The sequence below is a fragment of the Muscardinus avellanarius genome (genome assembly GCF_963383645.1).
Source record: "Muscardinus avellanarius genome assembly, chromosome: 18".
Taxonomy (NCBI): Eukaryota; Metazoa; Chordata; class Mammalia; order Rodentia; family Gliridae; genus Muscardinus; species Muscardinus avellanarius.
The window spans coordinates 12,565,086-12,593,011 of NC_137804.1; the positions used below are offsets into that span (position 1 = coordinate 12,565,086).

General features: G+C 36.0%; 1 protein-coding gene across 1 annotated transcript in view; it reads right to left on the reverse strand.

The window, feature by feature from the left end:
- The window catches only part of ZCWPW2 (zinc finger CW-type and PWWP domain containing 2), a gene marked incomplete at both ends in the record, with an annotated part of 88,707 nt that overhangs the window by 52,250 nt on the left and 8,531 nt on the right, over nucleotides 1–27,926 (reverse strand). The window contains one exon of the mRNA XM_080715345.1: nucleotides 7,477–7,591. Within this exon, the coding sequence (XP_080571471.1) occupies nucleotides 7,477–7,591 (115 nt within the window). The remainder of the gene's footprint in view (nucleotides 1–7,476; nucleotides 7,592–27,926) is intronic.

The following is a 27,926-nucleotide window of genomic DNA, read 5'->3' on the forward strand; positions in this document are numbered from 1 at the left end:
GATGTGTGCTTGTGTGCCTCTATGCTCTAATCCATTAAGATGTATGACTACAATACACCAATAAAAAAAAAGAAAGAAAATTCCAACCATAATTTCAGATTTGTAAAAGAAAAAGGGGAATCTTATTCTAAATATAAGAAAATTTTTGTTGTATCATCTTTTTAAAAAGAGTAATTTTTCTGTTTTGAAGATTTCTCATAATAAAAGTAATTAAATATCAATCCTCAGCCGGGCGTGGTGGCGCACGCTTGTAATCCCCGTGCTTGGGAGGCGGAGACAGGAGGATCGCGCAGGTTCGAAGCCAGCCGCGCTGGCATAAGAGACCCTGTTTCAAAAATATAAAATAGGTCTGGGAGCATAGCCCAGAGGCAGAAGGGCTTCCAGGAACCCCAGTACCACCAAATATATATATATATATATATATATATATATATATATATATATATATATCAATCCTTAAAAATAGTTAAAATTGAACAAAAAAGAATTCAGAACAAAAAAGAGGATTCAGTCAACCCTGATAGCATAGAGAGTTAATTAAAGTAGAATGGATAATTGCTATTCTTCTCCTCAAAATATACTTAATTCTTATGTAGATCTTCCTATATGAAGATGAATGAAGAACAGAAATAGTCATATCATTGTTCAATGAACTTTTTTTGGTGGTACTGGGGTTCCTGGAAACCCTTCTAACTCCGGGTTACACCACAGACCTATTTTTATGCTTTTTTTATTTGGAAACAGGGTCTCTTAAGCCAGCGCGGCTGGCTTCAAACCTGCCCGATCCTCCTGTCTCCCAAGCGTGGGGATTACAAGCATGCGCCACCACGCCCAGCTGTTCAGTGAACTTTTTGTGTTTAAAACATACAGAACCATCCCCCAATAACAGAAGAGTATCTTGGGAAGTATCAGCAACACTGACTTTTAAACCAAAGGGAAGGTCTGATGAAATACTTAAAACATTATGATTGCTAATAATTTCGCTATTAGTAACAGTAGTTCTATGTTCAACTTCAGCAATATTAACCACTTTCTAAGAGCTAAACTTCCCCAATGAGAACAATTTAATTTCCTTCCTTCAAGAATCTTTGAATGTAGGGACCCTCATCATAAAAAGTGTGAAACAGTTAACAGGAAATGTAGATTTTGATAATGAAAAGAACCTTCATTATCCTTCTGAGCTATACAAGTCATATTTCTAAAGTACAGAAGATGAGCATCAGGTAATTAATGAAATTGTTCTAAATGAGAGGTAGTTATGCCTCATGGCCCAGAACAGATGATGATTTTTTATTTACAGCCATATTAGAAAGGAATACAAATATTAACATAATTAAATGGCTTCCCTTCTTACAATATTTTTTTAAAAACTTATTCATGGCCCTGAAAAATTTAGCAGTTTATGCTTCTTTAAATGTGAAGCTGAGAGCACTTTCTTAAAAAGGAGAAACAGAAATTCTGGTGTGTCACATACAGAGCTCAGAAGTTGCCACTTCATCTCAACAACATGTTAAAAGCAAACAACCTTAAAAAAAAAAAAAAAAACACCAATTCTTCTTAGAGCCCTCAAAACATAAGGTCATGAAGCCAAGCATGATGGTGCATACCTGTAATCCCAGTACTTGAGACAGGAGGATCACACAGGTTCACAGACAGCCTCAGCAGCTTAGTGAAGCTCTTAGTAACTTAGTAAGACCCTGTTTCCAAATAAAGTAAAAAATAGGTCTGGCAGTGTACCCTGGAAGATAGAAAGCCCCTGGGTTCCATCCCCAGAACCACAAAAATAAAATAAAGTCATGAGGCATGCTTCTGAACCCAAATTTGGAAAAATAGATAAATACAGAGAATCAGTACTTACCTAAAAACAAACTCACGAGAGAAACTTCCATGAAAGCCAATCTAGAATGGATTGGAAGTCAACCAATTAATGGATGACTTCCTGGAGGCTGGTTGCGAACAAGCCAGAGAAACAAGTGCCTGTTCTATCCACGCATGGAGAGGAGGAGGGGAGTGGAGAACACTTCGTGAGTTCCTCCTCTAGGAATCCACCAAGTTCTCACTGTGAAGATGGTTTAACTCCCAGGTTTTTGCAGGACCAGGAGGAAATGTGCTGCCGCATTGTTCTCAACAAGGCCTAACCTCAGATGAAACTATTTTACCATAATTTTAACCTACTGGATGATTTTCAGATGCTAAATGACCTGAGGGAAGCAAAATACCCAACTCCAGCCCCTTCTAGCAATCCTTTACCACCTAAAGGGTGAAGAAGAAAAAAACATTAAAAGCAGAAAGAAAAGGAAAAAAGCACTCGTAAAGTTCATAGCCTAGAAATAAGGACCAATCACAGGACTGTAGAATGCTCCCCCTCCCCTCCAGTCTCAGCACTGTACTACTCAAGGCTTCTGACTATAGTTCCTGTCACTCAGAACATCATGCTTACCTTCTAAAACAAACCATGAGGCATACAAGAAGGCAAAAAGGAAAAACATCTGAAGAGGCAGAGGAGCATGAGACCAGAGCCAGACAGATACAACAGGGACGGTGGAATTATCAGACTGAACTTAAAACAACTGTGCTGAATATGTTCAAAGCAGACAACATGCAAATACTGATATATAAGATAAGCAAAGAGGGGGTAATTCTTAGAAGAATTTTCGGAAAATACCCAGAAGTGGTATAGCCAGGTCATATGGTGGATCTATTCCCAGTTTTCTAAGGAATCTCCACACTCATCTCCATTGCAGCTGAACTAGTTTGCACTCCCACCAACAGTGTAAAAGAGTTCCTTTTTCCCCACATCCTTGCCAACATTTGTTGTTATTTGATTTCTTTATGCTTGCCACTCTGATTGGGGTCAGATGGAATCTCAGCATAATTTTGATTTTCATCTCCATGATGGCCAGTGATGTAGAACATCTTTTCATATATCTGTTGGCCATTTGTATCTCTTCTTTTGTGAAGTGTCTATTCAGTTCAGTTGCTAGGTCTCCATCAACTGATGAATAGATTGCAAAATTATGGGAAATACACACAATGGAATACTACTCAGCTATAAAGAAGAACAAAATCAGGTCACATTATGTTAAATGAGATCAACCAAGCACAGGAAAAAAAAAGGGGGGGGGGAACATATGTTTTCTCTAATATGCCCAGACTAGGGACTATTAGGAATACCAGAGGGACTCCAGATAATGGAGGGGAAACCTCAGCAAAGCTAGAGTGGAAGGATAGGAAAGGAAGAAGACTGAGATTAATTAATGGAGGTGCTACATCCGAATATGTGTAAAAGTATGAATGTAGCATGGTCACCCTGGATACTCATTGTTGGGAGGGGGGGAGAAGAAGTGGAGGGAGGGCACCAAGCACAGTCTGTATGTATGCCATTTTCAATATGTTCCACATAAAAATAAAAAAGAAACCGGGTGTGGTGGTGCACGCTTGTAATCCCCGTGCTTGGGAGGTGGAGACAGGGGGATCGCGCAGGTTCGAAGCCAGTCTCTCTGGCTTAAGAGACCGTTTGCAAATAAAAATATATTTTAAAAAATAGGTGTCTGGGAGTGTAGCCCGGAGGTAGAAGGGTTTCCAGGAACCCCGGTACCACAATAAATAAATAAATAAATAAATAAGAATTATTTGTCAGAAAAAAGAAGAATTTTGTAAATGATAGAAAATCAAAAGCATTGTAACAGAAATAAAAATTGCCTTTGATGAGCTCATCAGTGCCCGGGCTGTGCTGAGGAATGAAGCACTGAGCTTGGGGGTCTGCTAATAGAAACTACACAAAGTGAAGAGCAAATGAAAAAGGGGTGGGGGGGGCAAAGAAACAAAGTATATATGAACTGGAGAGAAGGAGGAAAGTATGCCACAAACATAAGAGGAATGCCAGAAAGCAAGAGAGTAAGAAAAAGGAAAGGGCTTTAAAAAATGACTGAGCATTTCCACTACATTAATGTCAGATGCCAAACCACTGGTACAAGGGAGCTCTTGACAGAGAACACTTGTCAGGATGAATGCCAACAGATCCACACTTAGTCATATCATCTTCAAACTAGAGAAAATTAAAGATAAAAAATCTTCAAAGGATCCAGAGAACAAAAACCATCATATGTATGGAGAAGCAAAGATAGAATTACATCCAACTTCTCCTCAAAAGCCATGTATGCAGTAAGAAAGTGAAGTGAAATATTTAAAGTATTGATGCATAAAACATTGTGTACCTAAAATTCTATACCCTATAAAATTATCCTTCAAAAGTGGAGAAATAGAATTTTGTGGACAAACAAAAATCTGGGGTCATTTTTTGGTAGTAGACCTGCCTTACAATAAACACTAAAAGAACTCAGATGTGTGTTATAAAAAGAGCATCAAAGAATTAATGGTGAAGGGAAAATAAAAAACATTTACTTTTTTATTCTTTATTGATCTAATAGGTAAAAATTATTCAAAATATTAATAGTAACAATGTATTTGTGTCTGCTTACATATGTATACTATATAGAAATACATTTGCTTAAATATGTTAAGTGAACGACAACTGTAATCAAGGAATTGGAAGAAAGAATTAGGCATATTTGTTATTATAAAGTATTGTGCTACCTGCTAAGGAGTAGTGTTATCAGTAAGTAGACTTGGATTAGTTGTAAAGAAATAATGCAAACTCCAAGATAACAACTACAAAAGTTAATAGGAATAAAGAGAGGCGCATTACTAGTTGTTGGGAGGTCAGTATTCCAAAATGACATAATGATGCTTGGTGTGTATGCACAAGACACAAAGACAAAACTGATAAGATTTAAAGGAGAAAAAAATGAACTCAGCATTATAGCTGGAGACTTCAATACCTACTATAAGAAATAGGCAAGTCCATCAGGAAGAAAATCAGTACAGATGAGGTTAGGTTACGCACACAATATAAAACATGAAAATGTAAGAAAATATTAATCTTATAAATAACACAAAATCCTGAAACTGAATTATAAAAAGATCAAATAGATAATAGATACTATTATAGCACTATAGTATTTAAAAATACTATTATAAGAAATGTTCCTATAGTGCAAAGCTATAGACAAAAGTCCCAGTAAAAAATTTATAAGTTAGAGCAATTATTAATACAACAAAATTAAGGGCAACTAAATCACAGGGACAGAACTTTGAAATTTGTTATGATCATATTGCATCTTATTTACATATCATTTAATGCCCCTGCATATTCAATAATAAAAGCGTTGAGGCACAGTGGAGCATGCCTGTAAACCTAGTACTTGGGAGGCTGAGGTAGGAGGATCACAAGTTCAAGGCCAGCTCTGGCAACTTAGGTAGACTCTGTATCAAAATAAAAAATCTTAATAAAAAGGGCTGGCGGACATAGCTCAGTAGTACAGTGCCCTGAGTTCAATTCCCAGTACTCTATTTATATATATATGAAAATGAAAGAGTTGTATCAACTATAATAGAGTGCCAATTTCTGCAGGGTAAAAAGAATATAGGCTAAATATCGATAGAATTATTTCTAGGTTAGCATAAAAGATTGTTAGGTAGAATGAAATAAATGAATTGCCTTTAAGTAAGAATAATGGCTAATTATTTCTCAAAACTCCTCTTGAATACAGTAAGAAGCTGAATACTGCAACCAGAATCCACACTGGACACTAGACTTATCCAAGACTTAAATTACACTATTTTAAAGACAGTGAATAGAGAATATGAAATGAGTGAGCCTGTTATGCTAAAGATCAAACGCCTGCAAGTCTGTTTATATCCCATCACCTGGGCTATTTTGAGGACAAAATGAAAGCATTTAGACCTATGATTCTCAAGAATCAGGCTAAATTATATCAAATATTACATGTAAAAATTGTCAGACTTTCATCAAGAAAATGAGCTACTGCTACAAAACCTATCATAAAATAAACCTCCTCCAGGGTCTCTGGACAGAGAAGAATGCCAAAGAACACAAGACTGAAGTGGCCTGGCACGCCCAATGGCCAAGACATAGTTCCTTAACCTATTAAGAGAACAAGTCTGTTGTTACTGGGAGATAAATGTGATAAAACTTTAAAAACTACATGACTACATTATTTGAAGATATTAATGTTTTAAAAATGAAATGTTTCAAGGCCTATTGTGGTTAAGCAAGAGAACTGTACATAGTCTGTGCAAGGCATAAAATTGTATTTGTGACAATAGAGTGAATTCAACCTTTATTGCTAATAAACAGAGACATTATATTTTCAGTGCAAGGAATAAAATCACATTTGTGGTAATAAATGTCTCTTCTCCTAGTCTCAGAGTAAACCAGAGTGGTTCGCTTGTCATTCTTTCCCCACTTGTTTCAAATATACTTATTTGCTTTAAAACCTAAAATTAGGTGGCTGGATTAATATTTAAACTTTCCAAATAAAATATTTTTACATTTAAGTTTATGAAAATATATATTAAGCTTTTCCAGAGGAAAAAAATTACTGTTATTTTAAAATTCAGTCAGGACCACAGACGAAATCCCCCATACAACATACAACAATCTGTTGTAGAATTTAAGATAACAAAGAAAGAAGGGACTTTTTAAGATATAAAGTTATAATAATCACTAAGAAGAAAAATTTTAAACATACTAAATTTATTAGGAGTTATAATTTTATGTTATATCATAATCTTTATAGAGTTAAAATGTCATACCTACTATAATCTTTTATAATGAATTAGCTGAAAAGCTGCCTATAAACCATAACATTTATGATTCAGAAATTCTTTTTTGAAATGACTGGAAATATCACATTCTTTACCTAATTAAAAATAGTCTAGGCTTATCTTTTATCCTTGCTTTAAACTTATTAAAAAATAAAACATTTTGGAAATGTTATGTTCTAAAAACCATAACATATTCAACTGAAATTATCACACCAGGAATAAATTATAAAGCTGTGTTTTAAATTCTGAAATATTCTCTTGCTTTTTAAATATTCAAGAGGACCTATGTAGATATTCTAGAGTAAAGAAGACAACAAGAAGCATCAATTACAGTCCCTGTTTTTAAACATAATGTATATGCCGGGCATGGTGGCGCACGCTTGTAATCCCCGCGCTTGGGAGGCTGAGACAGGAGGATCGCACAGGTTCGAAGCCAGCCTCAGCTACTTAGTGAGGCTCTCAGCAACTTAGTGAGACCCTGTTTCCAAATAAAGTATAAAATAGGTCTGGGAGTATAGCCCGGAGGTAGAAAGCCTCTAGGTTCCACCCCCAGTACCAATAAATAAATAAATAAATAAATAAATAAATAAAACAATGTATGTTTAGTCACTGTAAATAGTTTGGAAACAAAATAACATTAATTCATGCAAAAATTATTTTCCAATGGACACAGATAAAATATTTCCTAGAAATACAAAGAATTAAAAATGTGCAAACACATTTTAGAAAACATACATCTGAATAAATCCTTGCTTGGGAATAGTGAAAAATAAAAAACTAGTATACCCTGTTTTGATAGGCAGCACATTTTCAGTCTTTGCTCATGAGAACAGCTGTAGAGTAGGTGTGCTTCTTCTAGTGCACTTTTATACCACTTCTTTTTATTTGTACATTTTCCTGGCTATATAAATAAGAAAAAGAATAAGATTTATTTTTAAATATACAATTTTATTTTAAAATTCACACTGTTTACTGAGCTGGAACTACATCTAACCTGAGCATTGTATAATATATAACTTAGATTTTGGATATCTAATTATTACTTCATTATTTAACAATTATCAAAGTTGTAGGAATTTTACAAGTTAATAGCCATAGGGTCAGAAGCTTGGTTTTACTAAGGTAATATTATAATCTGATTCATCTCACATTTAGAAAATTACAAAAAGTTAAAGCCTCCTATGCAACAGAGCAGTCAGTATTAACACATTTTATTAGAAAAATGTTTCTCATTTAAGTGATATATAAGAATTTATTTAAGTGATATTTAAGAATGATACTGAAATGGTAGAAAATGAAAACGTGAGTTTCTTATTTTAAGAAAATTAACTCTGCATTTAGCTTTGGTGTTATGGCAGATATTGACATATTCATACATGTTTCTTAAACTTTTTGTGCCTTGGTTCCTTTATAAATGTGAATGTCAATGATACATAGATCAGATAGTTTCGTGTCTACTGAATTAAATAATTTGATAGTTTTCTGGGAGAAAAAACTCAGTAAGTTTCCTTGGATATAGCACATTTTCTAAACATTTAGTGTTTCAGAAAACAGAATAAAAAAGTGTTAGATGACTGCAAAAATTATGTAATCCAGTAATTTTTCCAATGTTAAAAAAACAACTTTCCAGAAAAGTTCTTAAGTGTTAGAATTCATAAAATGCATTACACCATTTTCTTTTTAAAAACTTGGCCATCAAAAAATAGGTATTAATTCTTTTGATTCATGTTTACCTCTTGTGTATGATTATATCTTTATCTTAGTTGTAAAACATACTTTACATAGAAAATTAAATCTGTATAACATCTAATCTCAATTCAGAAAGATGAAACTATATATAAAAAGTTTTTCTGAAGTGCTACCATATTCTTGGAGTTCTCAAATTAATGTAAACTGTCTTCTTCCACTATATCTAATTCTTTCATTTAAAGATTACATTCTGACTCATAGTTATTGTGTTCATGACTGTCATCACCCATAAAATGACAGGTCCATGAAAACAGAGGCAATAAGTAAAGCTCATCTTTGTAACTTCCTCAGTATCATTCAGAATGTGATTACAAAATTTTATCCCAGGCATTGATTAATTTGGTATAAAAGCAGTGGAAAAAATAATCAAACAAAAATATACTTTGTACACATTAAATTATTTCTTAGGAAAAAACAGTTTAAATGTTCAGACTCTCAATTTATTGACATTGTATATTTTAAATTCTTTTAAGAATATTTCAGCTAGCTTTTGCATATGTAAGGCATTTCTGCACCTCTTTTAGCATTCCGTCAAATAAGAAATTATAATAAAATATCACCTAAAACCTTATGATAAGGAAATTTCTTGAGAAAATCCAATGTGATACAGCTAAAATAAACTTCAGTGAGTTAAGGGGATTGGAAAGCTTTGTTTAAAACTTGTCTGGTAGTCCTATGAACTTATTGGTTGATATGTGCCACCTAGTGGTAGAAAAAATTAACACTTTCTAAGGAACTCAAAAAAGCTAAGGCTCTAATTTTCTAGAACTTTGTATTACAGAAATAGATTCAACTGTGTATTCTACTTGTTGCGGGGTGGGGGTGGTCTAGGGTTTGAGCCCAGGGGCGTGCTACACCTCCAGCACTTTTTATTTTTGAAACAGAGTTGCGCTAGGCTACTAAAAGTCTTGCTTTGTTGCTGAGGCTGTCCTTGAACCTGTGATCCTCCTGTCTCAGCCTCCCAAGTACTGGGATTACAGGTGTGTACCACCACCCTTGTCTGAGCATCATACTTTTATTTATTTATTTATTTATTTATTTATTTATTTATTTATTTGGTGGTACTGGGGGTGGAATCCAGAGGCTTTCTACCTCCGGGCTATACTCCCAGACCCATTTTATATTTTATTTGGAAACAGGGTCTCACTAAGTTGCTGAGAGCCTCACTAAGTAGCTGAGGCTGGCTTCGAACCTGCGTGATCCTCCTGTCTCAGCCTCCCAAGCACGGGGATTACAAGCGTGCACCACCACGCCCCGGCTTTGAGCATCATACTTTTAAAATAGACTTTGTTTATTTAAGAAGTGAGAGGACCAAATTTTAATAGTATACAATATGCCTTCCCATCCTACATGCTATTTTTAACCAAAGGAGCCATTATTAACAATTTCTTTTAAGGTCTTCCAAAGATAGTGTATGTATTTATAAGCATTTTAATAATTCATGTAAATATATATCACAATGCTATGAATAGTTTTATATACTTTTTTAATTTTATAATTTGATTGATTTAATATATTACACCCTCAGGTTCTATTATTGAAGAAAACATATAAAACTTAAATTCTAGCCTGTGAAGACAACCCACCAACCACAAGCATAACAGATAAGTAACAACTATGTTTTATGAGGTGATACGTACTATTTAATAAAGAAGAGGTAAACTAAGGGTGATTACAAGTGCTGAGGGATGAGGAGGGCAGTTCACTGAGCAAAATCCTGCAGGAGGCCAAGGAGTTAGCCACTTAGCTACCCAAGGAAAGAACATTTCAGGAAGAGAAAATCCTCTAAGGCCTAGGACATGTGTATTCAAGATGCTTCAAGAATTCCAGGATGGCTGAGTATAAATGATGAAGAGGAAGAGTAACAAAAATGATGTCAGAAATTAACAAGGGCCAGACCACAGAGGCTCTTGTAGGCCATTATAGGGTCTTTGGCTGTTTTAGTAAAAGAAGCCATTGCAGTGTTCTACGTGGAAGAATAATATTTGGCTTAATGTTTTAAAATAACCATTCTTGTTTCTTTGACAAGTATAAACTATCCAGAGACAAGTGTGGAAGCTGGCCAGCTGGCTAAGAAACTATTGTAATAACCCAGGCACAAAACGATGGTGATATGGACTAGGGAAGTCATAGCTGTTGTGTTGAAAAAGTTTTAGGATTCTGGATATAATTTGAGCAAAAAGAATTACTGAAACACCTGAAAACTGGTTGTGAGAGAAACAAAGTTATCAAGAAAATAATAATGTTTTATAAATAAATCCAAACTTAGGCAAAAATTCCCTTTAATCTTTTTAGTGTGTGAAAACATTTATACTTATCTTTTAAGCCAGAAGTGGAATAATTAGATAATTAAGTTCAGATTTACAAATAACTGGAATTTTTTGTTTATTTTATTGTTGTTTTGAAGGTGGTAGAGGACTAGGGGTTAAACCCAGCGGCATTCTACCTCCAAGCTATATCCCCAACACCCTTTTTTTAAACTATTTTTTCTTGTTGCTTTGAAGCAGAATCTCACTAGGTTTCTGAGAGTCTCTACTCGCTGAGACTGTCCTGGAATCTGTGATCCTCCTACCTCAGCCTCTCAAGTAGTTGAGGTTATAGGCTTGTACCACCATGCTTGGCCAAAGAATTGTTGGATACCAGTATGCTGCATTGTTCAAGCTACAGGGAAGGCATATTAAGCATTAAAAATGACAATAAAACTTGATCACACAAAAAGTAAAGGAAAATTACCATCCTTACTTTACCAAGACAGAGAAGGAAGAGATGGAGGGAAATTCCACAGTACACAAATATTTTCTTCCAAGAAAGTTCTGTATGCTCAACATCAAATTTTTAAAATTCTTATGTAAATTGGGTTGAGGGATGCCAGGCCAGTTTTGGTATTTCTAAGTCCTGAATACATACTTTTGTGCCTCACTTTGCAATATGGAAATATTTTTTGTCCTCAGCTTGAAGTCCTAAAGATTTATGTTTTTCACTAAAACCTGGAGATATATATATGAATTTTCAAATTAACTTATTTCACAACCCCAAATAAAACAGAACTGTTAAAAATATGCCTACTTAAGAAGAAAATTTTGAAGGTAGTTTTTATCAAAATTTCAAGGAACTAAAAGCTTTTAAGTCAAGGATTAAGACCAGTGGCTTCAGATGAGATTATAGGCAGGATGGGCAACCTAAACTTCAAATTCTAGTAAACCCTATGATCCCAAGAAAGGATATCATGTCCTTCTTTATATGCTTACATTACTTTGGCAACTTGAGTTTTCTCAATCAGTTTTATTAAACTTGGGATAAAAGTAAATCAAAGTAATAATCACAAAAATATAAGAAAGACATTCCGTTTTTAAATTGGCATAATTTTATAAGCATAAATTAGATTATTCTTGATAAATGAATATGATTGGAACTGTTTGGAGTAAGGATGAAGTTTGAGACTAAACAGATGGCTAGACAGGGAAAGATAACACTCCACATCTGAGAAAATTCGTGGCTGTGTCCCAAATTGAACAGTGTAAACCACTCTCCTATGGCCTTGCTATTGGCCAACTGAAACCCTTAATATCATTTATCCATTTCCCAGAGTTTGAAGAAGCTGAACGTCCCTTCTCAGGAATTCTTGACTCACTGAATCAGATGTTTACTATCAGTACATACTAACATAAAGGTACAAGTTCAAGGAAAACATTACCCATATGTTTGCACCCAAGGGAGAAAACCCGCAAGGTTGTCAGAAATTCACGTCTGTTTGTGTTGTATTTTAACACTTTTTTCCACATAAGTATTAAGATATAATAACCTAGGGTTGTAGTAGGAAAAATCTCTTCTAAAACATGAATGTGTACACAATGTCATATTACCTTATGTCAAACTGAATGTGACAATTCTCATCTAACCAGAATGATAAGAAATTTGATTGCTGTCATTTTGTGGACACTCTAGGTTCATGTAAATTGAAGACCTATGTAGTGCTTGAAAGACAAGAGCAGATCATTACTCTTCGAGTCATCATGGTTACATGAACACGCAGCCCAGCGGCTTCTTGGCTGCACCTGGACAAAACGATCTTTTCAAAGCTGAGAACCTTGATAGCACTGGTTCTGTCTGCCTGAGCACACCACAGTGCTACTCTCCTCCAAGGGGCTGTCACTAGCCTGTGACAGGACGAATTTTTGTCATCCTCCAAGTCTGAAAATGTATCCTCTGCCCTGATGCTCCTCTTGCCTCTCTCTCTCCCTGTCATAGGCACTGGGCTCTTTGTACACAGTCCAACCTGCCTCCCTCAAGGAACTCAGATCAAGAAAACCAGCAAGCCGGGCGTGGTGGCGCACACTTGTAATCCCCACGCTTGGGAGGTGGAGACAGGAGGATCACACAGGTTCGAAGCCAGCCGCACTGGCTTAAGAGACCCTGTTTACAAAAATAAAAAAGTATAAAATAGGTCTGGGAGTGTAGCCCGGAGGTAGAAGGGCTTCCAGTAACCCCAGTACCACCAAAAAGAAAAAAAGAAAGAAAGAAAGAAAGAAAGAAAGAAAGAAAGAAAGAAAGAAAGAAAGAAAGAAAAGAAAAGCAGCAAGCTCTGCCTTTGTCCCACATAATAGAATATTCTCCTGTATTGAAATACAAAAGGCCTAATCACTATTTGGAATAAATGAGAGGAAAAAAATATAACTAAAACAAGGACTATTCACAACCAAAACCTGGTATTGGTTGGTGATAAGAAGAAACCCCCAAGTGGGGTGTGGTGGCGCCATGTTTGTAATCCCAGCATTAGTGAGGCCTTCTGAAATTTAGCGAGACCCTGTTTAAAAAATAAAAAATAGGGCTGGGGGTGCAGCTCAAAGGTAGAATGCCCCTGGATTCCATCCCTAATACAAAGAAGAGGAAGAAAAAGGAGAAGGAGGAGGAGGAAGAGGAGGAGGAGGAGGAGGAGGAGGAGGAGGAGGAGGAAAAGGAGGAGGAGGAAGAAGAAGGAGGAGGAGAAGGAAGAAGGAGAAGGAGAAGGAGAAGGAGAAGGAGAAGGAGAAGGAGAAGGAGAAGGAGAAAGGAGAAGGGAGAAGGGAGAAGGGAGAAGGGAGAAGGGAGAAGGAAGGAGAAGGAGGAGAAGGAGAAGGAGAAGGAGGAGAAGGAGAAGGCAAAAGACAGCCCCACATACCCTACACACAGGGCTTTGAATATGAGAGTAGCTAGGAGCTGGTGTTCTTTTCACCACACAGCCCCCTATAACTTTATCTACTATTCTTCCTACTTTTTCTCTATAGCACTCATAAGCAACTAACACACTATATATTTCTCTTCTGTATTTACTTCATGTCTTATTCTACTCATTTAAGTCTCATGAGGGCATTGAATTTTGTCTGTTTTTTCACTTCTGAGCCTTGAAGAAGAGTCTCAAATACTAGCAGTTCAGTAAATATTGAGTACTATTAATAGACATATTTTGTTCAAGGTGGAATGGGTAACCCAGTCAGGAAACTAAAGATGAAAATAAGAGGCTATTTCATTTTAGCCCCTACAATGGTAAAAGATACCTATATACATGAGGACAATCTATCATTATGGTGATAATTTAAGCTTTCAAACTAATACAGAGTTCATTATATGAAATTGCAAGGTAATATAGGACTTCATTTTTGTATATAATTAAGATTTGCAAAGTACTTTATGGGTAACCGATTTATCTTATGATATATAATAACAGTAGCATTTAAAAAAAATAAGTGTATCTAATTTCAAGTGCTGATGTAACATAAAAAATAGTACCTAGCCAGGCATGGTGGAACATATTTGTAATCCTAGCATTTGGGAAGCTGAGACATGAGGATCACAGTTCGTGGACAGCCTCAGCTACTTAGTGAGGCAATTTGCAACCCAGTGAGACCCTGTTTTAAAATTTAAAAAATAATAAACAGGGCTTGGGGTGAAGCTCTTGGAGGTAGAATGCCCTTGGGTTTCATCCCCAGTACCACAATATATATTAGTGAAACCCTGTTTCAAAAATAAATTAAGACATAGGACTGGGGATATATTTTATATATATATATATATATATATATATATATATATACTTATACATATATATACACATATATATACACATATATATACACACATATATATAGGATATATAGGATATATGTATATATATACATATATATATCCTAATTTTAACACTTAAGTATCTTAAATAAACAAATGTTTCTTAGTATGGTCTATTTGGAAAATGGTAGAACTTTACTACAATCTATTGGATATAGTGACAGTATCTATGATCTCAAATTATAAATTCAAATTTTGATTGCATTGATATCAGTGTTAACTGCAAATATAGGTATTTACAATTTAAAAAAATTATCTCTCAGACATAATGTTGAGCATATATTGGAAATCCAGAAAACTGGAATCATAAATACTTAGAATCTGCTTTGTTGAACCTCATAAATTCATTGAAATGACTTCAAATATTGACCATTACTTTAAATTATGTCTTGCCTATTATGCCTTTTAAAAACATAAGAATATAAGTCATAGACTTTATGATTTAAAGAAATACAAAATGATTATCTTTTGCAATGCATCTCCAATAAATGTTTGAGAGCCAATGCTATCACCTATTATAAAGTGCTCTGCCTGGAAATTAATGTCAATTGCTACTATTTATTCAAAGTTGCAGTGTAGCTCACTGACTCTAACCATGCATTGCACTGATGCATTGTTCTGTTTACTATTGTGTCAAAGCCATTGCTCTTTCCCTCTGTTGGGCAGATCGTTTTCACTTAAAGCAATGCACTAGAAAGTTAATCACAAGGATATCTTGTCTTCGTTAAATTGGATTTCTGTATCAGCAACCAGTAATCTAGATTGTAAGAACATTCTTGTTTCTTTGATGCAAACCAGAAGATAGTCACATCATACCTATGTGTGTCCCGGAAGTTATAGCTTCAGTCTCCTTAGCGTCCTATTAATACCTCCCTTCCTTTAACCTGTCATTTTTTAAATTTTCCTATAATCAACTCTGTATTAGTTAGAAAGCTTAAATTACTTAATATTTGAAGCAAATATTACTTTTATTTTTATACTTTTATTGGTGCATTGTAGGCTCACATCATAATGTAATTCATAGTGAGAGTTATTTTTTAAATATCATTTCTATGTTGCTTGCTATGTTGCATAAATAGGAATTTTGCTTACTCAAACTAACAGGATTTTAAGATCAACACAACTTATGTTCTCCACTCTCCATGCCTCTGAAAAGCGTGACCCAGTAAAGTTGATTTTAGAAAATGTGTAGCTCCATTTAGTGTGCTCCTTTACATCAAATTGTAAGCTAATACCAAGAATCCAAAGAGCACTAGAGGAGACACTAGGCAGAAACAAATGAATAAGGAAATTTGAGAGTCAAATCTTTATTATGTAATTCCATTACCTGGCTTGAAATATTGGAAATTACCAAAAGAGAAGACCTCATCTTTAATGAGGTACTCCCTAAAACATTGGGATAGGCGGCAGGGGAGTAAGAACCCAAGTAGTTTAAGATAAAGTGGCCATAATACACAAATCAGGGGGAAATCACAGCATTCCAGATAAGATTTTTTGTTAATCTAGACTTTACCATTTATTTATCAAGTATTTTGAATACCTTAAGCTCTTTTCATATAAAGATGGAACTGACAACTGCTAACTATTGCTACATGCTATGAATTTTTTTAAAAACTCCAATCTGACCCTGTAGGTTGGTCCATTACTAGAGTGATATCTTCTAATAATTCTTATCCCACCAATACATCCGTTATTTAGCACAATGGGCCTAAACTTTTACTTTGAGAAGAGAGTAAAAGAGTTGGGTTATCACAGCAGGGAGAAAATCAGGCACTATCAAAGGGAGAAATTGTTTAAAACGACAAGGGGAGCCAGGTGTGGTGGCGCACGCTTGTAATCCCCACCCTTGGGAGGCTGAGACAGGAGGATCACACAGGTTCGAAGTCAGCCTCAGCTACGTAGTGATTTAGTACATAGCAATTTTAGGTCTGGGAGTATAGCCCAGAGGTAGAAAGCCACTGGGTTCCATCTCCAGTTCCACCAAAAAAAAAAAAAAAGAAAGAAAAAAAAAAAAAACGACAAGGTAGTCTAATGCTACAATTTTGCCCAAGACCTTCCTGACTTCTTCAGTACAATAAACTCATAAACACATTCATACATTGCAAAACATAAGTTCATTAAACTTCACACAATTTTATAAATATCTTTACCTACTTCCAATAAATGCAGAGGTGTTTATGGAGCAATTATCTGCTCTACAATGCTTGAGATTCACCAAGAAAACTATAACTAACCTAGTTGAAAATATATATTCTCAGAATGCTTCCCAGTATATGAATATATATGCTTTGGGGAGTTTTATAGCAGAATGTGATGACCAGAAAGTTTATAAACCAAGAGAAAAGGAAGAAAAAAAAGTAAGCCCTGACATCAGGATACAAACATTTATATTAATAATGTCCACTTCCTGCCAGTGTTATCAGGGAATGAAATAACACTAGGTTTTAAAAACTGTGTGAAGAGGTGCCAAATCCATGGCACAGAATCAATGTGCTAAGGGTGAAAAAGAGAACTTTCACATCTTTATCTAACTTTGAAAACCTTGGTTAAAGGTTAATTAACCAAGTTGGCTGAATTGAAAACAATAGATCAATAAGAAGGTGTTTGTGCAGCTTATAGATAATATCTTATTATGAATTTGGTATGTTCACGAAGATTAAAAGCAGATGACCCAGGTCAAATTCAAGAAGACTGACGTATCACATAGAAACCTGGAGTTTGTAGTCATAATACCTAGGGCTTGAGTTCAAGTTCTACTCCTGTGTGACTCAGGCTGGTCACTTAATCTGAACCTCAATTTTCTTGGCAATGAATAAATATCACATGAGATTATCATTTGGTCTTCACAGTCCAAGAAAATGATATAGAAACCCTGTTTACTATAGGGAGGAGTTGACTTAGTGTATATTTAATTTCTGTAGAAGTTCAATTACCTAGAGAGATGATAATGATGATGATGACTGTAACTTACTAATTTATTCAGAGTTTATGTAGTAGTACCAGGTACCATTTTAAACACTTCACAAATAACTCATCTCCCCAAAAAGCTTATGGGGTTGTTACTTAACAGAAAAGGAAGCTTTAGAACTCAGGTTTACATAGCTAGTAAGATCGAGCTGGAATCCATACACAGGAAACCTAGCTCCAGAGTTTGTGTACCACTAAAAAATTATGCTATTTCACTACACAGTAATTCTGTTGACCAAATCTCAAAGATAGTATTATGAGAAGCTCCTAGCCTGTATCATGAAAAGAAAAAGAAATGGTGTTGAAAATGAAAGGAAACTTGTCATGAGGCACTTTCTGTATCAGTATATTTTATATTGCCTAAGATTTTTCTCTAGGATTATTAATCAGTAGTTACAAATTTAATCTCCAGTGAACTGTACATTTAAATATGCTTAAAATAGTAAATGCTATGTTGTATATATTTAACACATTTAAAAATCAAATTTATTGTGTATGGTTTAAAGTATTTTACATGTCCTTTTTTTGTGTGGTACTGGGGTTCCTGGAAGCCCTTCTACCTCCGGGCTACACTCCCAGACCTATTTTATACTTTTTTATTTTTGTAAACAGGGTCTCTTAAGCCAGCGAGGCTGGCTTCGAACCTGCGCAATCCTCCTGTCTCTGCCTCCCAAGCGTGGGGATTACAAGCGTGCGCCACCACGCCCAGCTATATGTTCTTATTTTAAGTTGTAGAATTATTATTTCGCAAAACTGAATATACCATTAGGTCTATAGCAAGAAAAAAAGCTGGAAACACTTCTACATAAAATGATAGAGAAGCATTAATAACACAAGAATCAAATGAGCATTGAGTCAATATATAATTTTTAAGAGCAGTGCTTATCTCTAAAAATGCTACAAGCCCCCACTTCTATAGCCAGGCTAACTACTTCAATAGGGATGTTAAACAGACTGGAAGACATAGACAGTTTTAAATCAGTCATAAAATTAAAGGTATGCTCACTTGCCCTGAGCCTTAAAACAGTAAGAACTGATCTAAATTATTTTAAGCAACAGCATTAATGAATATTAAAATCTAAACCTAAGAGAAAATTAACATACTTAGCTGTTACTTCCTAATTCACATTTACTTGTTTTTATGGACTATATATGTATGGGAAAACATTGGTTGTATTTACTTCAGACAGATGCTCACATTCTGTGTTTAATGACAGGCTCTTAAGAGTAGGTGGGAGATTTGGATGAGTAGGATGTTTAAATCTGTGATTCAGAGCCAGCATTTGTGCTGTAAGCTAAACAGAATGGAAAGGAAGTGGAAGTTATAAAATTTATATTCAAGATTAGTTTAATCATAAGTTTTTACAGTTTAAGGATAAAGGGTTTGCCTAATTCATGGATTGTTTCCAGTTCTTTTAGACACTTCATACCAACACCTAAAAATAACAATATCAACAATAGTAAAATATAGAGGAGAGAATTAAAGAAGAGAAAAGGAAACTAAAGAAAAGAAAAAGAAAAAGTTATATGAGTTTTGTACTTTACCACTTCCTTATGAAAGAATGTATCAAGAAGTTACTTTACAACTACATACTAATTTAAGAACCATAACACAAAAGGCAGCATTCCTTTACTCATAAGTAAGTTTATGACTTTGAGGGCAATTTAGAGAACCTCATATATTTGCTTAAGCAATGATCTGACTCATGTTTTATGTTTTTGTTTGTATGTTTACAGAATGTCTCAGTCAACATTCTAATCACTATAATCCCAAAATACCTGACCACACAACTTAAAGGAAGGAACATTTGTTTGCTCAGTCTCTTGGAGACTCCAGATTCAGCTCATGTGAGGCTGGGGTCCAGGGATCTCAGGACATGGTGGCAGGAAACAGAGAAAGAGAGAGCACATGCTCTCACATCATAGAGGCCAGAAGCAGAGAAAGCCAGAAAGCAAGAGTATTCAAAGCACAAGCACAATCCCTAAGGCCACACCACTAGGTACATACCTTCTCCAGTCACAACCCACAAGCTAGGTTATGACCCTAGATAGATCCATTACAATGGATTTATACAATGCAATAAATCTTTTACAATGAATTTATCTAATAATTAAATTATAACCCTCATTACTTAACTATATCAACCTAGAACATTAATAAATGAGTTCATCAGGGATTTTATATCTGACCATATCATTCCACTCTTGGCACCTAAAGAGCTCATTCCCAGTTCAGAATGCAAAATGTATTTAACCCATCTCCAAGAGTTCTCATAGTCTTAACAGTTCCAGCATCACTCAAAGTCCAAAGTCGCCTCTGAGACTCACAGCTAAGAGTTCATAAACTCTTGGCTGTTGACCCCTATAATATAAAAATAAAATAAAAAGCAAGTTACATGCATCCAATATACAATGTCACAGAGTAAGCATTTGCATGCCAAAAGGGAAGAATATCAATGGGACCAAAATAATATCCAATCCAGCAAGGCAAGCATTTCCTTCTGCAGCTCTATTTCCGGCATCTAGGCACGTGGCAGTGAGAGGCGATCTCCAAGGGCCTTGGCGGCCCTGACTCTGTGACCTGGTTGAATAAAAAGGGGAGCATACTGGCAATTCCAGCCTGGCTCCATAGTTTGCAGCTTGCTGCCTTTCCTTGGGGTTGCCCCACGTTGCTGGAGTTTCTAAATCTTAGAGGTTTTTCTTGCAACCATGGTTTCACCCTCACAGCTTCATAAATTTCCCCATTTAAGCCTTCTGACCCTGCTATATATTGCCTGGCTTCCCAGGCCTGTTTTAAAAGCTGGGTGAAAGACTCCATGACCTCTTTTTTCCAGCAAAGACAGCATTACATGAACACCCAAACTGACCACCAGCATGAAACAGAGTCACACCCTCTTTAATCACTGCCACTGGGCCTATCTCAGTCCTAGATGATACCACAAGGCCCTTTCTTTTCCTTGGTCCCACACTTGGGCTTGAACTCCCTTGACCATATTCCTTTCTTTGTTCCTATGCAAAACATTCCACCTCCGTTCAGCCATTTTACTTTCTTTCATGACACCATCTCTCCAGGCCCCTGCTTTACACATGCCTTTCTGGCCAAACTGCAAATCTAGGAAGTCTCTGTTTTGCTTTCTGCCTCCAAAATTCATTGTACAATTGGCTGAATGTAGACATCAAAATCCATAATATAGTTTGGATATTTTGCTGCTTTGAGATTTCCTCCACCAGTTGAATACTTCATCATTTTTAAATTCAGCCTCACATAAAGTTAAAGGGACAGAGGAAAAATGTAGACAAGTATACATACATGAATACAACATGTGTGGCTTCTACTCCATTTTCCTACAAAGTCCTCTTTTCCCCCCAAAAAAATCTCCTGAGCACATTCTCTACCATTCTAACCACATTCTGACCCTTCCAACTCCTCTCATAAAGCAGTTCCAAAGACTCACAAAACACATTGTCAGGCCTCAATAAAGCAATGACCCCACTTCTCCAGTACCAATTTTTGTCTATCAACATTCTTACTGCTATTATTCAAAAATATTGACTATATAACTTAGAGAAAGAAAGATTTATTTGCTCATAGCTTCTTGGAGATTCCAAGTTCAGTTCACGTGAGGTCAGGGTCTATGGATCCCAGGGTGTGGAAGCAGGAAGCCAAGGCAGGGAGAGCACACAGGCTCTGATCCTCATCAGAGGCCTAGAGTGTAAGCAAGCAAGGGTGTTCAAAGACACAAGCACAATCCCTAAGGCCACAGCCGCAGGGACCCACTTTCTCCAGCCATACCCCACTGACCTAGATTACCACCCAGAAAAGCCTATTACAATCCTCATGACTTAACCATATCAACCTGAACATTAGTAAATAAGCTCTTCAGGGTACATTCTATATATGACCATAATACAGAAAATAAGTACTTCTAAAAACCCGAGGAACTTGTATATTGGAATTTCTTAGAATATTACTGTTCTTCTAGAGTCAATATGATAAATCTAGTTAATACTTAATGTATTTTTCATATATTTTATGATGGGGAAGTTAGCCACCTGTTCCATCCTTTATAAACTGAGTGAAGTTGGTCATATTATTTGGATTTGGACTTTTAACTTTAATTCAAGTTCACAGCTACCTAAATTCATAAGAGATGATGTGGAAAGATGACAATGGTGAATTTAAGAATTTATTTGTAGCAGCAAAGTCATCATATATAAATGGGAGTCAATCAGAAAAGCAAAACAGATATAGGAAAGAACCTGCTTTCATTCAGTTGCAAAGAACATAAGAGATAGCATTTTCTGTTCTAAATTCCATCAAACAAATCCAAAGTATTCTTGAAGCATTGCTGATATTGGGCCTATTCATTCACCAAGGAATCAGATTAAGAAGGCTCTAAATTACCTCCTGCTGTCAATAGTTCTTAGGATCTCTATTTACACTAAACTAGAAAAGCACTGCAGCAACAGGCCTCATTTCAGCCATATACTGAAGAATCAAAAGTAAAATGTCAACTAGCTCGAATTTCCTCAAATTCTAATAAAAATATCTCCACTTGATTGTTCTTGGTATCTTTTTAAAAGATACTCTCATCTACAGATTTTGAGGGTCTATAGAAAGAAATAAACAATTTAAGTTTTCATTTAACCTGTTTCTTCCAAAGAGCAATTAACATTTATTGAGGGCCTACTACAGGACCAAGTACTGTGCTAAATGCTTTATACATGTTATCTGTTAGCCCTCACAACAACTTTGTGAGACTGATACTCTCACAGCTTCTACTTTGCAGATGAGGCATCTTGGATTGGCAAATGTTATGTGACTTGTCTAAAGTCACCCATGAGAAGCAGTAAAGCCAGCCTTTAAACCTAAAGTGCCCGACTCTTTAGCCACTTTTTTTAAACTACTTTAACTTCATTCTTTTCCTATGGTTTTTAGCAGATTATTTAAATATGCCAAGGATTTGGCAAATAGGATATAGAAATATGTTCTAGTTCTTTTAACCACTCTCCAGCCCCAAACTAAGAGATTCTGAGGGGAAATGTCTTAATGCAATCACCCTAAAACTACAGCAAATTGTATACCAAATACAGAATGAGGATAAATTTTACTGAGAGTTTGGTAGTTATATAAGATTATTTGCTAGTAGGCATATGGTACAAGAGCTTTTGGCTTGAGGTTTCAAATGTATTTTCCAATGAGTTGGCTCTATATATTTGTATCTGTTTCTATCCTATTACTCTGATAGCAACACATTGCCTGATGATCTACTAATAAACTCATTTGCTAATCTTCATTGCAGACTGCAGTCTTAGAATTTGGATCCTAATGTATTTCAGGAGAAAAATACTTGCTCAAAGAAATGTTAACCTAGATGTACTGATCAAATGACTACTGCATACGCTATCTGGAAATAGCAAGAATTCTGCTTGTTTTTCACTGTCTCTAGTCCTCCAAAGAGAACAACAAACAGTGAGTAAAGAGTAAGTCTGCCAGCCAGGCATGGTGGCATACGCTTGTAATCCCAGCATTTGGGAGGCTGAGACCAGAGGATCACAGTTTGCGGACAGCCTCAGCTAGTTAGTGAGGCTCTCTGCAACTCAGTAAGACCCGGTTTCAAAATAAAGAATAAAAAATAGGGCAGGGGGTGTATCTTGGAGGTCGAATGCTCCTGGGTTCCATCCCCAGACCCACAAAAAAGAAAAAAAGAGTAAGTCTGCCAAAGACTTTTCATCTTTCAACACATATAATAGAATTAAAAGGTGAAAAATATTCAACAATAATTAGGCCACTTCTTATGAATATTAAGTTGTCAGAATGCACAAAGGAAAAAGAATTTGACTATAAATTTATATATCTATATTTGAATCATTATCCTATCACTTAGCAGCTGAATGACCTTGTAGACATGTAGTCTGAATCTTAGTTTTTTTCCCTAGCTCAAACAGTAATGATGTCTCCTTCTTAGAGTGGCTGTAAGACTCTAAATGTTATATGAAATGCATCCACACAACCCTTGGCCTCCATGTGGATTCAATATGTGATTTGATGAAAATATGTGTGGGCTCTTTTAGTTACTGAAGTTATCATAGTGCATTTGGCATAGAGCTCTGTCTTGGTCAACATTCTCACTTCTCACTGCTATAATCCAAAAACCTGACCACATAACTTAGAGGAAAGAAGATTTACTTGCTCTGTTTTGTAGATATTCTAGATTTAATCCATGTGAGGCCAGTATCTTTGTATCTCAGGGTATGAAGGCCGAAAACAGGGAGAGAAAGAGAGAGAGAGAGAGAGAGAGAGAGAGAGAGAGAGAGAGAGAGAGAGCGAGCGCGCAGGGGCTCTGTTCTCACATCATGAAGGCCAGAAACAGAAAGCCAGCAAGCAAGGGGATAGCAAGGGTATTCAAAGACATGAGCCCAACCTCTAGGGCCACACCCCGGGGACCCAGCTTCACCAGCCCCACCCCACCGGCCTTATGACTTAACTCTGTCAACCCTGAGCTCTTCAGGGAACATTCTCTATCTGAACATAACAAGTCCCATTTCTTAGACCAAATTATATTCAATGTATCAATCATTTGTTTTATGCTAATTGTTTACAGGAAAAAATCGACTTATTTGATAAATTACTTTTATAACAAGTTGTATTATTTCTTTTTGTAGATGACAGAATTAGAAAAACATGATCTCTATTATTTAACCAAATTCTTAAGAGTAATAAAATTTCATTAATAGACCTTCTCTTGATACAAGTTACAAAAAACTGTGAAATTCTCTGCACTGTCATTAGTGTATCTGCTAAAATAATCCCAGGGGCTTAACACAACAATGCTTTGATCTCCCTGACACTGCGTATCTGTCATGTGTTAGAGAGGACTTTTGATGAATGTAATCAGTCAGAATCCAGGCTGAGGATGTAGCAAAACAACATATTAAACATTAGGAGTCACAGTGCAACTGGGAAAGAAAGAACTCTGAGTGATGTTTTCCTGATACTTAAGTACTTAAAGAAGTAACACTTATCACATTCACTCACAACTGGCCCTATACTACTATGGGTACAAAATGTGAAAATCTACTTTGTGTGGAAGGTAGAAACTAAAAAATGTTGAATAAGAATATTATTAATTACCACAATTAAAAATCTGAAGCTGGGTGTGGTGATATATATATAAACTTGGGAGTCTGAGATAGGAGGATTACAAGTCCAAGGACAGTCGCAGCAGTGTAGCAGGACTCTCAACAACCTAACAATACCCTGTCCAAAACAAAAAATAAAATCAGGCTGAGGGTTTAGCTCTGAGGTACAATGCTCCTGGGTTCAATCCCTAGTACCACACATACACACACACTTATTGGAGCTGTGGAGGTCATGTTTAACAATAGGGCAACATTTCCTTTCATCTCCTTGGAAAATAAAGGCAAACTTCATAATACAATGGGTAAATACTCAAATGACATCTAGTATCCATGGGAATGCTTGAAAATCTATAGAGGAATTTCCTACATATGGTATTTCCCAGACTACCAAAATAGCCCCCAAAAAATTCATTGACAGCATGGACAAGAAGTTAAATTTTACCATAGGAACATTCCAGTATCAGGGTGTCTTAATCTATTTTGTGTTTGCTCTATCAAAATATGTGACACTGAGTAATGTATAAAGAGAGTGGTTTTACTTGGCTCACAATTCTGGTGGTTGAAAGGTGCAAAAAGTATAGTCCCAGTATCCTGATATCCTGATGAGGGCACACTGGCTATATCACAACATGGCTGTGTTATTCAGCTTTTCATAACTATAGAAAACTATCTGAAGTAAAGAGAAAAGGCTTATTTAACTCAGTTTTAGATGTTCAAAGTACAAGATCAGGCTAGCAGCTGGTGGCACTTTGTGAGAGCACATGTTTATAGAGCAGCTTACACTGCCCAAACAGGAGGTCAGAGAGAGAGAGACTAGAGTCCCACAATCAACTCTGAGGGCACATCCTCAATAATGAAAGGACCCCCCCACCAGAACCCACCTTCCAAAAGCTCCATCACCTTCTGGTAATGCCACCCTGCATACCAACCTGTCATTAACAATGAATTCTTGGGAGATACACCACACCCAAACCATAGCAATAGCAGATAAGTGGAAAGGAAACTGGCTCAGTGCACAAGGGGTCAGGCTCAGTCTTATATAACCAACTACTCTCTCAAGAACTCCCTTAATCCTTTTCCAAATGTGACACTCCATAATCTAGTTACCTCCTATAAAGCCTTTATCACCACAGTGTCATTGCATTGGGGAATTAGGACTCAACATAAATTCTGGTAGAGATAACCTACATTTAAACCATAGGAGGGCATAAATCACCTATGTTTTCTCAGTGAATGGAGATCTTTAGATAGCCCAAAGTGGGGAGTCTGAGCACAGTAAGAGAGTTTGCACGTAGCAACTGAATTTGAGGTAAAAGAGAATTAAATTTTCAGCTCTGAATGAGGAGACCCACAGAAGAAGGAGACCCTTTCTATTTTATTAATAGCATGGGAACAAGCAAAGAAAAAAAGATACATACAAGAAGCAAAGAGTAAAGGGCAGAAGCACATTGTTAGGTGGGTGCTGGGAAAGATAAGCCTGGAAAGAGCCTGTCCCAGAGCCTGTGGGCAAGCAAGGTGCCCATTGATGGATCCACTCCCTACGAGGGGTGAGGGAAGGAAAAGGGAAATACTTCCCATCCTTGTATTGTAGACATGCTTAAGCAGACCTCAATTCCTGTCTTTGTGTAAGGATTCTCTAAGTTGCTTTAAATGCAATTAGTAGGTTAAAAGTTATGGCTCCTGAGCTGGGCATTGGTGGCACATGCTTGTAATTACAGTATTTGGGAGGCTAAGGCAGGAGGATCGTGTTTCTCAGACAGCATCAGCTACTTAGTAAAGCCCTTTGCAACTCAATGAGACCCTGTTTCAAAATAAAAAATAAAAAATAAAAAATAAGGCTGGGAGTGTAGCTCAGAGGTAGAATGCCCCTGGGTTCCATCCCCAGTACTGCAAAAAAAAAAAAAAAAAAAAAAAGTCATGGCTCCTGAACACTTGTCTTCTACTGCTTCTGATTTTTACTTCTCCCTGGGATTTCTGCAGTGTAGCTCACTAGACTCATACTATCCAAATTAATCCCAAAAAAACTCAAATCCTGAAAATCATACTCATTCAGACCACTTAAAAATACAATTTGATTTTTACACTTTTATCCAAATACAATTTCTTAGGAACGCCCTACTCTTTAGTTATACATTGTTAAGTATCTAGTATTCTAAAGTCAGCTTTATGAGCAGCTAGGTTTTCCCATCAAGGGGAGAGGGCAGAAAAGAAACACTCCTTCCTGTCTCCTGTGCTGGCCAGCAGATATGTCTAGAAACATGCCCAGAACAGGAGTGCAGAGAAGGTGCTTCACACTGCAATGACTGGCCCACACAAATATGAAATAAATGCTTGTGGTATTATTCCATAACACATGTTTTAACTCAAACAGCATTTCCTTCTAGCTGCTTTCTATCTGAATTGTATAAACATTGGATTTATGCCAAAGAAAAAGTCACATTTTAAAGTGACTCTAATTTTCATAGATTTAATTTTACTATGGATTAAATTGCATGATTTAAATATATATAAACCTACATGTATATCTGAATATGTATATTTCTCACTATAAAAGAGAAACCATCCAAACTGAATCAAATGTATGACATCTACTTTTTATCAGGTGCTTAATTAAAACATGGTTTGCAGATGAAAAGTTTCAATATTAGAATACAGAGAGATAACTGAATTGATTTATACATATTACAACAAATCTTTAGAATTGGTCCAGTTCACCTATTTCATCAATTTAAGAATCCAATCTATTCATTTATTGTAGCATGGGCTTTAAAGTTTAAAATGAGTCAAAAAGATTCTGAAGGAGTTAGCATAATGAAATATTCCGTTTGAAATTTGAAAAGCTGGTTGCACTCCATAATTAATTTTCCTGTGACTATGGGTACAACTGAGACTCTTCTCAAGAGAATTAAAAAATTATTAAATAATAATCTTAAAACTATTTCAGAAGGCAATTATGTGTTCAGTTGATTTTTACTATATTACCATTGGAAAAATAAAAATTTCAAATTCCCACTGCTATTTTACAACCATAATTTCTTTGGGAAAACTGCTTTAAAATATAAATGTTTGACCAGGCATGGTGGCACACACTTGTAATCCCCGCGCTTGGGAGGCAGAAACAGGAGGATTGTGCAGGTTTGAAGCCAGCCTCGCTGACTTAAGAGACCCTGTTTCCAAATAAAAAGTAAAAAATAGGTCTGGGAGTGTAGCCCGGAGGGGTAGAAGGGTTTCCAGGCAGGAACCCCAATACTACTATACATATATATATATATATA